Here is an 18,240-nt window from a genome sequence, read left to right as displayed (position 1 = left end):
AATAGAATTACATATGTTCATATTCCATTTTTTGTACTCTCATTTTTCTACTTTTAAAAATTGCGTATGTAATTCCTAACAATATGCCTAAATACACAGGTGCATAGTATGCTTTTCTGTAAAGAAGGTGAAATTAGACTACAAACAAGTACCTCTCTTCAAACTTAGTTGGGATTGCCTTATCCTACTAACTCCTCCTTCACCTCATCTAACATGAAGAAGTGAGACTTCTCCTTGTCAAAGTAAACTCATTTACATGCACAAGTGATCCTATTTCATCCCACTTTCTTCAGAAGATTGTCCCTGCTATAATTCCTACTCTCTCATTTAGCTTCAATTGTTCCATGTCTAATGCTGGCATATCTCCCACATCTTTTCTCTTTTATGTGTAAATTCTTTGAGAAATCTGTCTACAGTCAGTGGCTCCACTTTCTCTCCTCCTACTTTCTTCCTATGTCTTCAGTGTAGCTTCTGATCTCATGATCCTACTGAAACTCTTGTCTCCAAAACAACCAATATTCTGTTAATTGTCAGATCTAATAGCCTTTTCTCTAAATCTTGACCTGTCTGCATTTTTGACATTTTTACTCTCATGTCCTGGATACTCTCCTCTTTCTAGGTTTTCATGACACCACTATCTTCAAGGTTTCTATCTGATTATTCCTTCTCTGTCTCTTTTGCTGAATCTAGCAGGCCATGTCTCCTAATTGTGGGTGTCCCCCAAGGCTCTGTCTTCTACTTTCTTTTCTCATAACACTATTTTATTTGATGATTCATCATCTCCCAAGGATTCAAGTATTATCTTTATATGAGTGATTCCCAATTCTGCTTCTTCATGCCTAACCTCTTTCCTTCTCCTACTTTCCAACTCTCTATTAGGCACCTCAAACTGGATATTCCTTGGATATGTGTACTAGCCTAGCGATCCCATGAATTCAGTTGCTAACTTTGTGAGCCCAAGATCCAGACCTAATCCCAACCCTCTTCTCTGGTCTTTCATCACCTGTTGCATATCTCCATCTGAAACTGAATATATCCCAAACAGAACTCAATATTTCCTCCCAAACTTCTTTATTTTTCTGAAGAGAGTGGTATCATCCAATCATCCAGATTCAAGACCTTGATGTCATGTTTGAGTCTTCCCTCATTCTCGCCTCCAGTATTCAATCTGTTGTCAAGTTCTGTCATCCTAACCCCCCCCAACATCATTTATATCTATCCCTTTGTCTCCACTCACATGACCACCAGAAAATTTCACCCACAAGACTTCTCACTAATACTATTATAATAACATGATATTTTTTTGTCATGGGACTTAATGAGATCACCTAAAAGGTTTGTTTACAGGAAGGAAGTGAAGAGGTCCCAGATCAAAGCTCTAGAAGATAACCATGGTTAGTGGGTATGACTTAGAAAAAGGTCCACCAAAGGAGATTAATTACCAGTCAGAAGGTAAGAAGAGAACTAAGAAAGGGTAGTGTCCCAAAAACCTATAAAAAAGAGAGTATCAGGGAGAAACAGGTTATTGATAATGTCAAGAGCAGTGAGGTGCCATAGGAGATAGAGCGCTGGTGCTGAAGTCAAGAAGACTTGTGTTCAAATCCAGCCTCAGATACTAACTAGCTGTATGACCTTGGGCAAGTCACTTAACCTGTGTGCCTCAGTTTCCTCAACAAAATGGGGGTAATAATAGCACCCCTCCTCCCAGGTTTGTTGTGAGGATTAAATAAGGTAATATTTGTAAAGCAAAGCTGAGAGCCTGGCACATAATAGCCATAAGTGTTATCTGATTCATTATTATTATTAACAGCTGCAAAGAAGTTCAGAAAGATGAATATTGAAAAAAGGCAATTGAATTTGGCACCTAAGAGATCATTGGAAAGTTTAGAAATAGAAGTTTGGATTGAATCATCAGGACAGAAGTTAGACTGTAGAGAGGAGAACAAGAAGACAGGAAGTAGAGATACTTATAGACAATCTTCTCAAGGAGTTTAGTCACAAAAGGCAAAAGAGAAATGAAATGATAGTAGGGATGAAAGGATTAAGTGAGGGTTGTTGAGGATGGAAGAGATATGGGCTTGCATGTATGTAGTGAAGAGGTAGCCAAGAGACCAGGAGAAATCGAAGGTAAGTGAGAGAATGGGGATGATACAGGGGACAATCTTCTGGAAAAGATGGAATGGAATAGGATCATTTGTTCAGGCAAAGGAGTTTGTCTTGGCAAGGAGAAGGGCTGCCTCTTTTTGTGAGATGGGTGAAGGAAGAGTTGGTGACAAAAGGTTTTGGAGTAATAGGAGATGAGGAGGAGGAGAGGAGCCCTCAGAAAATGGTCTTTTTTCTTAGTAAAATATGAGTCAAGGTTCTGTTGAGAGTGGGAGGAGGGGGACCCATGGGAGGTTTGTAGAAGTCTGAAAAAAGTTTAGAAGAACAGATGTAGCTAGTGGGATAGTGAGATAGAGAGGGTAGGATTGCAAAGCAACAGTGACGGCCCATTTGGACTACGTAACATAAATATGGAGTGGGACCAGTTAGAACAGTTGAGTGATTTTCTCCCCCTTCATTTAGCAAAATGAATGTAGAAGTTAAGGTAGCAGATGGTGGGAGTGAGTCAAGGCTGAGGCTTAGTAGGGCACATTTTGGGACAATGTAAGGAAGCACATGACTCAAGAGAAGAGAATGAGTCAAAATGAGGAAAGGAGGAAAATGTGACTAGCACAGGGATAATAAATAGCTCAGAAGAGACTTGGAAGTTTGTGGAATGGAAATCATGGTATGGACAAAGGATAGGGATTTATATGGGAAAATAGAAAGCCAGAAAGCCAGTAGTTTGTGATTAGTTAAGGGAATTTCAGTTTTCCTAAACATGGTGGTGGCACCTTTGTGAATGATGGCAACATCAAAGATATGACCATAATTTCAAAACTTAATTTCATGTGTCACTGAGGTGGCATGTTGTAGAACATGGAAAATGAGTATGTTGAGGAACTGAGAAGTTGTAGTGTTTGAATAAGTATCAATGTGTATGTTGTAGATCCTAGTTTGAGGGCAGGAGTTGAAAAAGAGAAAGATTGTGAGCCAGGTGCTAAACTCATTGAGGAAAGAAGGGGATCATCCTCCAGGTCCCCATCTTTTGCCAGGATTTTGATTGAGTGGGAGATGTGACATAAAGGGACTTCAAGGGAGGAAAGGTAACTGAGTGTTGATGGTAAAGGGAAGAACTTGAAAAAGGCATTGGGGACAAAGGAGTATTCCAACTCTCCACCACACTGATCAGTGAGTTGAGGGAAATAAGTGAAGTACCAGTGCTGAAAAGGATAGGTAGGAAGTCTGTGTCACATGTACAAACATATTTATAGCAAGTCTTTTTGTGGTGGCCAAGAATTGGAAATTGAGGGGATACTCATCATTTGAGGAATGACTGAACAACTTGTGGTATATGAATGTAATGGAATACTATTGTGCTATAAGAAATGATGTGCAAGGGAATTTCAGAACAACCTGGACAGACTTACATGAACTGATGTGAGTGAACTGAACAGGACCAGTGGAACATTGTACACGGTAGAAGCAACATAGTGTGATGACCAACTTTGATAGACTTAGCTCTTCTCAGCAGTACAATGACCTAAGACAATTTCAAAAGATTCATTTTAGGAAAAGCTATCCACATCCAGAGAAAGAACTGTGAAGTCTGAATGCAGATCAAAGCAGACTATTTTCTCTTTTTTGTTGTGTTTTTCTTTCTTGTGGTTTTTCCCTTTTCTTCTGATACTGCTTTCATAACATGACTAATGGAAATATGTTCAATATGATTGTACATGTGCAGCCTATATCAGATTTCTTTTTGTTTGGGGGAGGGGGAAGGGGAAAAAGGGAGGGAGAAAAAATTTCGAAATCAAAATCTTATAAAAGTGAATGTTGAAAACTACCTTTACATGGAATTCGAAAAAATAAAATACTGGTAAGTGGAACAAAAAAGGAAATCTGTGTCATTAGGAGGCAGGTCTCAGTGAGAAACAGAATATGGAAGGAGAGGGAAAAGAAAAGATTTAAGATGAAAATAAGTTTGTTGCCTATAGAACAGGCATTCCAGAGGTCACAGAGGAATAAGCGGATTGTATTTTGTTGAGATGTGCTTGTGAGTGGGTTGAGGAGGATGGGAATAAAGAACTGGGCAGTAGCAGGTATGTATTGTGGGAGATGCTTTGCATTGCTCTAGGGCATAATGAAACCATAACAATTTCATACACAGAAGCTTCTGAAGAAATTCACCTTCTTTAGGGGATTCTTCAACTTAGATTCTGCACTATATCCTCTCCATCACAGTGACAAGCATGTATCTATCTCCCTGTGTTATACCGCATCTGATGTTTATGGTCAGAGGATCACTGAACACAGTTATTTCTGTTATAACTTTTAAGGGGTCTTGAATGATTTTCAAAGACTGACGAAGGAGAATTCTTATTGGAGAAGAGCATTTCAGGCAGTAATTTTCTCTTCCTCATCAAAACCAACAAACTAGAATAATTGAATTTTGTATTTCTTACATCTTTCCATAAATTGCAAAGAAATTATCTACAGTCAAAATTTAATTACATTTTTATGTGAGTCATCTGTATATTAATAGAGGGCATTATTAACAAGGTATTAGTAGGGAACAAGCAGGTATTTACAATTAAATTTTTTTTAGGCTGTTGGTTTGTTTATTTAAAGATAAAACAAATAAAGCTTATCTGATTTTAAATTAAAAATCTTCTTTAATATTCTACCATAAGTTTTAGAAACTAAGAAAGCAGAATGAGGCAAAGTGACCAAGTGAAGGTGGGTAGGAGAAGATATCTTCTCAGCCCTGGGGCCAACGGGGATTTATGTAAATTTTATATTTGCAGGCCAGTAGAGCGACTCAGGGTCTGGGACTGCTGGCCTCTCAGGATGAGAAGGTGAGAACGGGGATTTTCTGCAGCCAGTCCAGGCTAAATTGATAAACTGTCCAGAGCAACTTAGCTAGAGATGATCATTATACTCTGCTGGGGAATATGAATATAGCAGGAGGTGGTCCTTCAGTCTGAATTGAGCTTTATAATTCCCCTTAACAGTTACAGAATTTGGAAGCTGAATCAATGTTATCGGATGAGTTAGAGACCAAACCAGAGCTGCTGGTCCAGTTTGTTCAGAATACGTTCACACCATTGGGACAGGGTCTGGTGCAGTCTGAACCTAAAGATACCACTTGTGTGTCCCTGATTCCTGTTACTGAGACCTCAGAATGCAGCTGACTCATGTTACCAGATGATACTCCAAATCCTTCCAACTCCTGTAAGGAGGTCCCTTCCTCCACTGTGTTGAGAAGCCTTCCAGTGAACCTGGGCCCTGATGGGGAGGAAATAAGGACACACTGTATAGAAGTGCCCCAAATTTTGTCAGTCTCCTAGCTTGATGCAAGACTTTCAGCCAAGTAACAGCAGTTCTTTTATCCTTCTTAACCTAACAAGAGCAGGTCTGGGCTCTTCAGCTGAGCACTTAGTATTTGTCCTGGATGAAGCAGAGGACTCTGGGAATGGCTTTCTCTCCAGTGATAGTGCTGACAGCAGCATGCCATGGTTCATTCAGGTTCAAGAGTTGGCACATGACAGTCTGATTGCTGCTACTTGGGCACAGATAGCACAGAGTGCCAAAGCCAGTAGCAATGGGGAAAATGTTCACCTTGGTTCAGGTGATGGGCAGTCTAAAGACTCTGGGTCCCTCTCTCACCTTCCTCAGGAGGAGAAAAAGGCTCCAGTACACAGCTGAGGACTGTGATCAGACATTTGTGTGGCCAGCACATTTCAAATACCACCTAAAAACCCATAGGAATGACCACACTTTTTATTTGCCCTACTGAAGGCTGTAGGAAAAACTTTTATGTGCTTCAAAGACTAAAAGTACACATGAGAACTCACAAACCCTTTGTGTGTCCTGAGCTGGGATGTGGCAAGCAGTTCACCAATACTGGAAATCTGAAGAACCACCTTCGGATCTACACAGGTGAGAAGTCATTCATGTGTGAGGCTGAAGGCTGTGGCCATTCCTTTGCTGAGTACTCCAGCCTTCAGAAGCATCTCTTGGTTCACTCAGGCATAAGTGCCAAGTTTGTATAAGAACCTTCCCTCAGAGTGGGAACCAGAATGTGCACGTGATGAAACATCAGTCAAGGATGGGAGCAACAGGAAATCGAGAGTGAGAGCAAACAGCTAAGCCACTAATAGGTAGCAGTTTGCTTGAGGAAGCTTCAGTACATGGTGTCTTTAAACTCACAGTCCAGCCTTGGGGTAGAGTCCTTGCACCTACCAGATACTAACACCACCCTGGGAGTAGAGGAAGAGTTGCTTGTTGAAGGAGCTTCATGTTCCTTGTCTTCAGCACCAGAAGTGGTTCTACCACAGTCACATCACCTGGTGCCCATGTCTACTGGGAGACAGTCATATAAGGTTTCTGCCTTATTACAGTAAATCTACAGGAGTTACTAAAGCAAGGTGGTATATGAGAAAAATGAACCTCAGAACAAGTGCTGATTCTTGGAAGAACTAGCTATATGCTGGAGTCCCAAGAGCATACATGGGAGTACAGGAAACTTTTAAGTTATGGTCTGACTGAACCAAAATGAAATTGTGATGAAGGCTATGATTTTGGCCCTCATTCATCTTCCCCTTGCACACAGAATGAATGTGGGAGTGATCATCACTTTGGGGCTTCTTCACACTTACCATCTGATGCAGAGGAGGAATAAAGCACTGAATATGAACTGGGTAACTGTCTCTCCTTCTCCCATTGCATTTTGGGGCTGACTTCTGAAGGCGAATTTGATTTAGAAGCATCGGCTAACGTGGGATATTACTGTTGTTTGGAGGAAGACTTTTTTTTTCCATCCTGCCTCAGCTATCTTTTCATGTGGATGGATACACTTCCACCTATGAGATGACAAAACTCCAGGAAGCTGAGATTTCAAGATACCTTGTTGCTTTGGGGGAAGGGCTGTTATCAATTTTAAGTGACCTTCATTTTGGTCACTTAGCAGGAGTTTTCCCTCTACTGGGCTACAAATATAAAGTTTGCATGAATCCGCCTTGGCTCTAGGGCTGATATGCCATCTTCTCCTACCCACCTGCACTTGGTCACTTAGCCCCATACTGTTTTCTTAGTTTTTAAGCTTATGGTAGAATGTTAAAGAAGATTTTTAATTTAAAAATCAGATGACGAGCTTCATTTGTTTTATATTTAAATAAACAAACCAACAGCCTAAAAATATTTAATTGTAAATACCTGCTTGTTTTCTACTAATACCCTTGTTAATAATGCCCTATTTCTTCTCTGTCCTTTGTAGCTAAATTCCTCCAAAGGAAGGTTACAATAGGTGCTTCCATTTTTTCCCCCTCAATCTCTTCTTTAACCCCTACAATCTGGCCGCTGATCTTATTATTCCACTGAAATTGCTCTCTCCAAAGTTACTAATGGACCTTTAGTTGCCAAACCCAATGTCATTTTCTCAATACACATTTTCCTTGCCACCTCTGCAGTCTCTGACACTGTTGGTCACTCTCTCTTCTTTGATACTCTCCTCTTTAATCATCTCTTTTCTTTCTCTTTTTTGAGACTCCACTCTCCTGCTTCTCCACCTACCTATCTGACCATTCTTTCTGTCTCCTTTGTTGAATTCTCCTCCAGATCATGCTTTCTAAGCATAGGTGTCTCTCAGAGTTCTTCTCCTCTTCTTTCTCTATATTCCTTCCCTTTATGATCTTATCAGTTCCTATTGATTTAATTACAGTTTCTATGCTGGCGACTCTCAGATATACCTATCTTGCCTCAATTTTTCTCCTGACCTTCAATCTCACATCTCCAACTGCCTTTCAGACCTCTCAAACTGGATGTCCATTAAACATCTTAAACTCAATATATCCAAAACAGAAATCATTATCTTTCCCCTAAACCCTTCCCTGCTCCTAACTTCCCTATTAGTGTAGAGGGCAACACTATCTAGTCCCTCAGGCTTGCAACCTAGGATTTCTTAATACCTCTCATCACCCTTCCCTCCCACCCCCACCATATCCACGCTGTCACCTTTGCAAAAATATCTTCAACACAGTCCCTTCCATCCTCTGCAAACCCTCATTACCTCATTCCTGGCCAACCACCCTGATGCAGAACTTTGTCACCTCATGTCTGGGCTATCAAGATAGCCTGCTGGTAGGTCTGCCTACCTCAATTCTCTTCCTCACTCCAATCTATTCTCTATTAGTCACTGAAGTGATTTTCTTAAAACCAAATATGATCATGTCACCTCCCCCCTCCCCAATAAACTTGACTGGCTTTCTGTTGCTTCCAGGAAGAAATACAAAATTCTCTTTTTTGGCATTCAAAGCACTTCATAACCTAGCCTCCTCCTACCTTAAAATCTTCTTATTTCTTACTCTGGGGTGTAGGGCATGTTCAGGGAAGACTAGAACCTCTGGTGTGAGGCCTAGTGAGCACTGAGGACTGCTTTTCATATTTAGTGTCAATCTGATCCACCCGACTCTCACTTGTGACCCCAAGAAGCTTTAGCATGTGTAGCAGTGGCCACACCTCAGTAAACTCTTTTGGCAGAGGGATTAAACCAGATTGAATGTAACTAATGGGTCTCAAATCCTTCAGTGAGATAAGGGGGTGTCCACCCAAAGAATGTGAAGACATCCCCTGGTGGAATGGGCAGTTGAGAACAATTTGTTCCAATTGGCCATGGAGGTATCTGAAGCAGACACCATGGAGCATATAGAACTTGGTTAGACATTGAAGACACCAAGATCATCCCCTATATCTCAAGCCGTCACCAGGCATCTTGGCTCTGTCTTGAATCTGGACTGTGATGGCCCTGGAGGACTGCCTCACTAAATCTAATGAAACAAAAGTTATCACCCATACTATTTTAAAATTTTTACCTGTTACAAAGTCCTGTGGCAACAGGCAAATGATGAAGAAGCAGGTGTAAATACACTGGAAGCAGTAGTCACAACTCTCCATACAAGTGACTCTGGTCACAGGACTGTCTTCTCAGTGGAAGCAGCAGTACAATTCAGAACCCCCTGGGTAACTAAGAAGTCTTTTAAAGGCCACACTGCTCACTTTCTGTTGTGAGAAAGGGGCTAGAAAAGGCACGCTAAATATTGTCTGCTTTACCCAATCCTGCCTTGCTTGCTGTGGCAGTCAGGGATCCCATCTTGTGATAGAAACACACACACACAAAATACAAAAACATCTACAAAGATGACTCCACTCTCCATAAGCACATGGAATATGTGCATTCTTATTAACAACACAAAATCCAGTTGACATGAAAGAAGAACAGCTCTTTTTGCAAAAGAACTCAGCAGATATTACATCCAAATAGCAATCCTGAGTGAAACAAGGGTGGCAAGAGAAGGCTCTTCTTACCAAAGCTGTAGTTGGATTCATGTTTTTCCAGAATGGCCAGAGTGAAAGGGAGTTCAGTGAAGCTAGCATAGGTTTTGCAATCAAAACTAATCTAGTCAAAAAACTTGCATGCCTACCAAAAGGAATGAATGACAATATGATTGTCACTTACAGGGAAACATCACACCACCTTCATCAGAGTATATGCTCCAACCATGACAATCCCTGATCATGTTAAAGAAAAATTTTATGAAGAACTGGAGAACCTCATCGTCAATCTTCCAAAGAGGACAAATTTATAATTCTGGGTGATTTTAATGCAAGTGTAGGCACAGATCACCAGATATGTCAGAGAGTCCTTGAGAGAAATGGAACTGGAAACAGCAACAGCAATGGTCATTTATTACTGAAGACTCATGCATCTCATGACCTTTTCATCACCAACACTGCCTTCCATTCACCTAAATGCAATAAAACTTTCTAGATTTACCCCCACAGCAAACAGTGGCATTTAATAGACTATGCCATTGTGAGGAGAAGAGACAGACAGGGAATGAGAGTGATGAAAGCAACGTGTGATGCAGAATGCTGGACTGACCACAGACTTATCCTTTCCAAGCTAAATATTTGCATTGAACAAAAGTGAAGGCCCCGAGGAAAGATGATTACTAGAAAACATATTGTCAGACTAAAGCATATCTTCTAACATGGTTTGTTGCTAATTTGGAAGAAAAGCTCAGTCCACACACAGTTGGCAATAGTGGAGCAGAAAAGGAGAGGGCAATTTTTAGAGATTTGGTATACAACACCACATTTATCAATCATGATCAGAATATTCACAAACATTAAGACTGATTTAACAAAAATGGGGAAATTCAGAAGCTGCTAAATGAAAAATGAGAATTCCACAAAGTTTACCAACAAGATAGTTCATCCATCTCCAAGAAAGTTGCATTTAGCTCCATCAAAAGTAAAGTGCAAGGAAAGCTTAGAGAAACATAAGATTCTTGGCTCAGTAAAAAGGCAGATGAAATTCACTTCTACGTTGATAGTAATATTACAACGTACTTTTATGATGCCCTGAAAGATATTTATGGGCCAACGACATATGATGCATCTCAGCTACTGGGTGTTGATGGAGTCACATTGATTAGTGATAAGGCCACGATCCTAGAGAGATGGGATTAACACTTTCATAGTTCTCAACAGACTAACATCAATCAATGCTGAAGTCATTGACCATATACCTCACATTACAGTCAATCCCTCTCTAGCTGAGTTTGCCACTGAAGAAGAGGTTTTGAATGCCATTGGACTCCTCTGATGTGGCAAAGCACCTGGTGCTAATTGTATTCCAGTTGAGATTTACAAGGCAGGAGGTCTGCTGCTCATACAAAAGCTGACTGAAATTTTCCAGATTATATGGCAAGAGGAGGTAATTCCCAGGAGTTCAAGGATATCTCCATTGTCCATCTCTATAACAGTAAAGGAAATAGACTGTCCTGTGACAGACACAAGAGGTTCTCTCTCTTACTCACTAATGGCAAGATTGTTACTGGAGTCCTCCTTAATAGGCTGATCCTTTACCTGGAAGATAGCAATCTACCTGAAGGTCAGTGTGACTTCAGAAAGGACTGAGGAATAGTCAATATAGCATTTGTTGCCCAAAAACTTCAGGAGAAATGTCAGGAGCAGAACAGAACTCTGTATTCAATATTCATTAATCTGACCAAGGCCTTTGTTACTGTCAGTTATGTGCGCTTGTGGGAAATTATGTCAGAATTTTGTTGCCTAGAGAATTTCATCAGTATTGTATGTCAATTTCATGACAGCATGCCTGCCTGGGTTCTGCACAATGGATGATGCTCTCATGCTTTCCCAGTCACCAATGGAGTGTTTGCTCCAATGTTTTTTAAATGATGTTTTCAGCAAGGTTGTCAGAAACCTTAAGTGAGGACAAACACAAAGGTCAGCTAGTAAATTATTTAATTTGAAAATGCTACAAGCCAAGACAAAAGTGAAGGGAGAGTTGGTGCATGAATTTTTTGTTAACAGTTGATTGCACACTCAGTATAACCTCTGAAGCTGAGATGCAATAAAATATGATTTGATTTTCTGCTATTTGTGCTCATTTTGGCTTAACAATTAATATCAAGAAAACACAGGTTGTTCACCAGTCAGCATCACATCATCCATATATGGAACTATCAGTTACAGCAAAAGGAAAAATTTGAAGGCTGGATAAATTCAGTTACCTTAGCAGTATTCTTTCTAGGGATGTACACATAGGTGATGTGATTGATGTGCACATTGCCAGAGCTAGTTCAGTGTTTGGGAGACTCCAAAGAAAAGTGTGGGAAAGAAGAGATATTAGACTGCCTACCAAACTGAAGGTCTACAGAGCTGCTGATCTCATTGTTATATGCTTGTAAAATCTAGAAATAGTGCCATGCTAGGAAATTAAATCACTTTCATTTGAATTCTCTTCGGAAGATTCTGAAGATCACTAGCAATGTCAGGTACCAGTCACTGAGGTCCTTTCTCTAGCTAAACTGTCAGGCATTCAAAGTCTCCTGAATAAAGCACAACTTAGAGGAGCTGACCATATTATTTGGATATCAAATGTGTATTTGCTTAAACACTACTTTACAGAGAACTCATTCATGACAAGCACTCACATAGTGGTCAGAAGAAACAATAGGACACTCTCAAGGTGTTTCTGAAGAAATTTGGAATTGACTGTGTGATATAGGACACTTTCACTCCAAATGTTCATAGGAACTATTTCTGCCAGATCTGTCATAAAGCATTCTAAGCTTCTATCGGTTTGATCACTCACAGTTGGACACATTGTATCTTGACTCCAACATAGTGATGTTATTTTAATCTTCTTTAGAAATGAAGGATAACAACCAGTCAATCATGTTATTATAATAATTTTTTCTCTCCTTTCATTATTTAGGACTCAGGGTAATTTCTCCTGCAAATTTTAGTTAACTAAAAGTCTATCCTCTTCTGTTAATATTAACATTGCCTGATAAAATCTGATTCATTATTTGACATTCCAAAGATAGAAGCCAAAGGGGTGTCAAAGTAATTTATATTTCCATATACAGATACATATACAGACACATAAGTCATAGAAGAGAGAAATGGAACATGTAGTGATTACTTTTAATAGAAACAATTATTCAAAATATCTTAGCTGTGACAAAGCTCACAGCCGTAGTTACCTAGAATAGTAACTATTATTCTTGATTTCTCCCAACTTCTGGAAAATAGTCCTACCATTCATAGCTCAAGATTGTAGCCAAAGTATCTCAACTGTCTTTTTCATTACTTATTAACAGTACAAAGGTTAAATTCAGTCTTCTCTGTGTCTTTATCTCTGTCTTCTCAATTTCTTCCCAATGATCACTATCAGAAGCTTCTCCAGAACAGTTCACCTCCCTCTCTCTTCACAGACTACCCTGGAACGAATATTAAGTTGTCTCTGTTCAGAATCCTAAAGTTTTGTATTAGGAATAACAATGTAAATAATAGCAATGAAAGTTTCTGGCTATTGAAACTGATATTACATGATTACAGCTTCTGCTTTTTTTTTTATTCTGGTTAAACAATAACTGAAAAAAAAGATGGATGCAAAATATTTTGTATAGGTAGAAATACAATCAATAAACATTAGCTTTTCTTTTTCTAATCCATGGGTGTTAGAGGATTGTTTTAAAAGTATATTCCATGGAGTATGTGTAGGAATGGTGGGAGGACCATCATGTGGAGCTAAATTGAGTTTCGTGACTACTTCCTATGACTTGAGTTCTAATTGAGTCACGTCCCATGGAGCAAAGAATATGTCTTCGTCCTTTTGGTGCACTTGTTCTTGCTAAATGAAATGAGTGGCCAGAGACGACCAATTGTTCCTCATATTTCTATTCACCAGGGACTGTGTCAGCGACAATGAACCACTAATCCAGAATCCTCATACTTCAGCACTGAATCTGCTATAGTTTTTAACTGTTTGGGAACATTAACTTGCCTTGTAGGTTGTACGAGATCAGATATCTCACTGCACAGTGAAGTTGAGGCAGACTACTGGTCTCATGGAGTACTGCCTGGAGGTGATCAAGGAAAATGACCCCAGTGGCTTTTTGCAGGTGAGTGTGGACTTCTTTGGTTTTTTAGATGCTGAATGTTTCAAAGGACTAGGTCTAGTAATTCAAGCTTCATCTAATCTAATCCAAGAAATACATAAATCCACCATCACACTATCTCATTTTGTAATTTTCCTACAATGAAATTACCCAGCTACCAGAAAATCATTACCAAATGCTATTACTTGTAAAGAATATTACATGGCATGATACTTGCTGAGTTTCATTGAAAAAAGAAAAAAAAACCTCATAAGCCCATCATACATCATACATCAGTCTTCTCTATGCCATTATCTCTGTCTTTTCAATTTCTTCCCAATAATCACTATTAACAGTCTCTCCAGAACATTTCAACCCCTTCTCTCTTCATAGACTATCCAGGAATGAATTTTAAGTTGTCGCTGTTCAGAATTTTAAAGTTTTGTATTAGCAATAACAATATAAGTAATATCAATGAAAGTTTCTGGCTATTGAAACTGATGTTACAGTATTTCAGAAAGTGTAGGGATTTTAGAGGTCATCTAGTCTAACCCTTTCATTTTAGACACCAGGGAACTGATATAAAAATAAAAGAATTGAACAGTGGCTCATAAGAAGAGGGAGGTTTCTTTTTTAGAAGAATTGGAGTTTTTTATATCAATCAATGAATCTAGCTAGAATGGTTTTATCAAAGGAAAAAATCAAAATAACTGCACATTAATTTACTTTCTCAGTGCCAATTTTCTGGCCAATCAGTAAATACTTGGTAGTTTGAAAAGTAATAATAAAAAAAACTATTAGAAAGATAATATAATGGAAATATAATGGAGTGTTGGGAATAAGTAAGTAGGCTTCAAGTTCCAGGTTTAAAAGTTACTAGTTGTATGACTCTTGGGAAGTTATTTAATTCCTGTTTTCTATTTAGAAGTAGCTAGGTAGCACAGTGGGAAAAGTACTGAGCTGGGAGTCAGGAAGGCTTGAGCCCCAAAACAGCCTCAGGTATTTACCAGTTTTGTGGTATTGGGTAAGAAACTTGATCTCTGCTTGTCTTAGCTTCTTCAACCCTCAAATGGTGACAGTAACAGCAACTGTCCTCCCAAGTTAAAATGAGATAATATTTTTAAAGATTTTAATACAGTGCCTGGAATATAATAGGTGTTATATAAATGCTTACTCCTTTTCTTTCCCTCTATGCTTCATTTTCCTCATTCATAAAAAGGGAACAACAACTAAGATCTGTGCTATCTACCCCAATCAGGGTCACTGTGAGAAAAACAACTGTATAAAGTAGTAGTAATTATTAATAATTCACATGTACATAGTGCTATTGCATTTTTCAAAACCCTTCACTTAAAACAACAAACTTTTATTACTGTGTGCTAACATTGTGCTAGACACAGGAGAAAACAGCGACAAAAGTGAAATAGTTTCTTGTCTCAAGGAATTTACATTCAGATGGAAAAGATATAATGTACATATAAAGGTACATTCAAGATCCATACAAAACAAATACAAAGTAATCTTGGAAAGGCACTAGCCTTTGATATGATTTGGAGATAATTGCTATAGAAAGTTGAGGTTGAGATGAATTTTGAAGAAAACTAGCAATTCTGTTCCTATGTGCAGTTATGGAGGACAGCCAAGGTACAGATCCAGGAGATTGGGTGGCATGCGTGGAAATGAACATATTCAAACATATAAGAAAATATTATATATGTGTGTTTGTGTGTATGTGTGTATATATACACACATATTATATAGATATATACATACACAATAAAGACAAGATAACTGACAAGAATACTAGCCATTTGGGGATCAGTAAAGAGCTCAAAGTAGCATTTGAGTTGAGCTTTGAAGGAAGATTTAGAAATGGAAGTGAGGAGGAAGTACTATAGTGGAACAGGAATGCACAGTAATACATAAGTGCACAAGAGAAGTACTTAAGATAGAGTGTAGAATTATGAGAGGAGAAGATCTTTGTTGACTGTCAGTCTATGTCTCTCTGTCTCTGTTTACCCAAGAAAGTGGCTTCAAATCTTGGCATTTCTACAGAAGAATGGGGGAAGAGGTATAGGAGTTCTTTCTCCTCAAGGTCCCATATTCTCCCAAGGAAAGCCCCTGATTATTGGAAATTCTTCTAATCCTTCCAAGACTGTTTCTTCCCTGATCACAAAAATCTCAAAAGACATCATTATTACTATTTTAGATGAGTAAAATGAGATGTAGGGAAATTAAGTGACTTCCCTGGTCACATGACTTAGATATCAGAGCTGAGTCTTGAAGTACTAAATTTATTGTTCTTCCCACTAGGCCAATGTGACTCATATCTTGATAGTTTATTGTTCCCTACATTAATATCTTTGATTTTTTTTCTGTTACTCAAGGCCAAATTTTAATTAAATATAATAATTTAAAATTGATTACACTTAAAGAGCCAAAGTCCGTTGGTTGCTAAGTAAGCCATTTTCAAATAAAAATACTAAATTAAGAAACAGAGTAACAATGGAAAGTAAATGAATACGATATACAGGAAAAAGGAAAGATCCGTATTGAATACATAAAAGAGAAAGCACCTAGTAAGCCCTCACTGTGTTCCAAGACCCAGGCTAAGTTCTGTGGATGAAAATATAAAAGCAGAAACAGTATCTTCAGCAGTTAGCAAGGCACCTAGCACATAGTAAGCATTTAATAATTGTTTGTTGAATAATTCCTTGCCTTCATTATTCAAAAAACAGGCTACATATATGTGAGTATTGGTCAGGGAATATTTAGAAAGTTACAAGGATAATGAGTGGAATGAGGTACAAGTACAAGTATAGGTACAGGAAAGGTACACATTGATTTGAATCATGGACCCATGACATGGCAAGGGGTGTATATGTTCATGACAGCACAGCATTTGGTAAGAAGATGGCCAGAAAGAAAAGTGAAGCCTGAAGAAATCCAGTTCTAGATGTACTGGGTGAAGGAAAGCAAAGACCAATAAGGACAATGGGGGCCCAGGGTAGGATTCCAAGGAATTAAGTCTTCTAGTGTTTGGTTTCTGGTCTGTTAAATGATAGTCATTTCACAGATTTTATTTTTAAGATGTTAGAAATTATATTTTGCTGAATATAATTAACTCACGATTTCTTGTCATTTTCTAACACCCATCATTTTAGTATTCTAAAGAGAGGGCAATGTCATTTCTTAATATAAGACAGAGACTAGCTGGTCATTCACATGCAGTGGATTATACATCACCTATTATAGTGGTACTGGTTCCATTAAGATAGTAAGATCAGAAAGAATTGCATAACCCAGCAAGTAGAGCTGAATATACATCATATGCATCATTTATACCAATTATTTATTTACCAATATTTACCAATAATTTAGCAATTATTTATACCAAAATTAATTTCCACCCACTTTGCCTATGACTAAATGTAAATTTAGCTCTAAATATAGGGACATTCAGAAATGTATCAAGAAACTTTGATATTGGGTAAAGACCATTTCAGCAACCTCACTTTTTTTCAAGGTAACGATATAACTCATTTGGAAACTATTCTATTTCCCAGTGTAATCTCTCACACAATCTTTAATGTGATTAGATTTCTGATGCACTCATTAGAAGAGTGCACTTGACTGAGGATCAATGGGGAAAAGGGACTCTTACGCCAAGGATGACAACAGACTTTGATTTGAATCTAGACAACACACCTCTGCTGCAGTCCATCCATCAACTTGACTTTGTACAAGTGAAAAGTAAGTATTTATATTCAAATAAGTAAAAGAATATCTTATGTAGATATTGTTGCTTATGTAATTGTGTTGAGGTCTAGAACCCCAAATACAAGTAATTTTAGGGAATACAAACATGCAAATTAATTTAGTAGGCTACTACAAATCTAGCCTTCTAAGAAGATTTGCACAGTGTCTTCTTTTGTCATGTAAATGGCTCAGGAGGAGAAAGTGAGGCTGGTGACCTTGCACAGCTCTCCCTCACTCAAAACAAAGTCAAATGCAAGTCATGTCATCATTTCTCTGATGTCATGGTCCTTTCCAAAAAAGAAGGATGAGCACATTGAAGCTGAGTAGTTTTATATGTTTAATCTGGCTCTCTGATACTCAGATAGCTCTCATGTGACATTTTTCTCCTAATCTCTAAAATGGTTTTGGAATTATATTCTTGATGGCTGATAATGCATTGCAACATAGTATTGCAAAACAGAAAACCTGTATAATCCAATTACCTATTTGTTGCAGAAAAGGCTAAAACTTGAACCCAGGGATAAAGAGTAAGTGCTGCACACTCATTAATGGAGAGAGACTTAGAGAACTGTCTTTGAGCATGTAACATGGATGTTTCAAAGAAATGTAGCTCTCGGCTATGTTTGGCAAGGCATTTTAACAGCTTCTTTTAAAAATGGAAGGAAAAGTATAGCCTAAATAGAAGGTAAATTGACACATGATTAACTTTGGGGGGAGAAGATATTTGAGACAAGGCAATGGTTTCCAGACTTTATTACGACATCTCCCTTTTCTAACCCCTCCTCCCAAATGTCACTCACCTCTATCTGATTTTCTCAGAACAATCAATATAGAACATTTTCATTTGAGCAAGAGAAAACCAATGTGCTTTGCAGTAATATAGAAATGGTCTGGACTCTGCACGAATATTGTCTTAAAATTTTGC

At 38.5% G+C, this 18,240-nt stretch overlaps 1 protein-coding gene and 1 pseudogene across 3 annotated transcripts in view; both read left to right on the top strand.

The window, feature by feature from the left end:
• TRIM9 (tripartite motif containing 9) overlaps nucleotides 1–18,240 on the top strand; it is a 160,603-nt gene that overhangs the window by 81,965 nt on the left and 60,398 nt on the right. For all 3 annotated transcript variants that reach the window (XM_072629826.1, XM_072629824.1, XM_072629825.1), the window contains exons 4-5: nucleotides 13,470–13,580; nucleotides 17,156–17,309. In XM_072629826.1, the coding sequence (XP_072485927.1) occupies nucleotides 13,470–13,580; nucleotides 17,156–17,309 (265 nt within the window). The remainder of the gene's footprint in view (nucleotides 1–13,469; nucleotides 13,581–17,155; nucleotides 17,310–18,240) is intronic.
• On the top strand, nucleotides 5,048–6,779 carry LOC140525655 (zinc finger protein 410 pseudogene; annotated as a pseudogene).

The sequence above is a fragment of the Notamacropus eugenii genome, chromosome 1 (genome assembly GCF_028372415.1).
Source record: "Notamacropus eugenii isolate mMacEug1 chromosome 1, mMacEug1.pri_v2, whole genome shotgun sequence".
In the NCBI taxonomy this organism is placed as follows: Eukaryota; Metazoa; Chordata; class Mammalia; order Diprotodontia; family Macropodidae; genus Notamacropus; species Notamacropus eugenii.
Note: the sequence above shows the minus strand (reverse complement) of the source record. Positions and strands in the feature narration are given on the sequence as shown.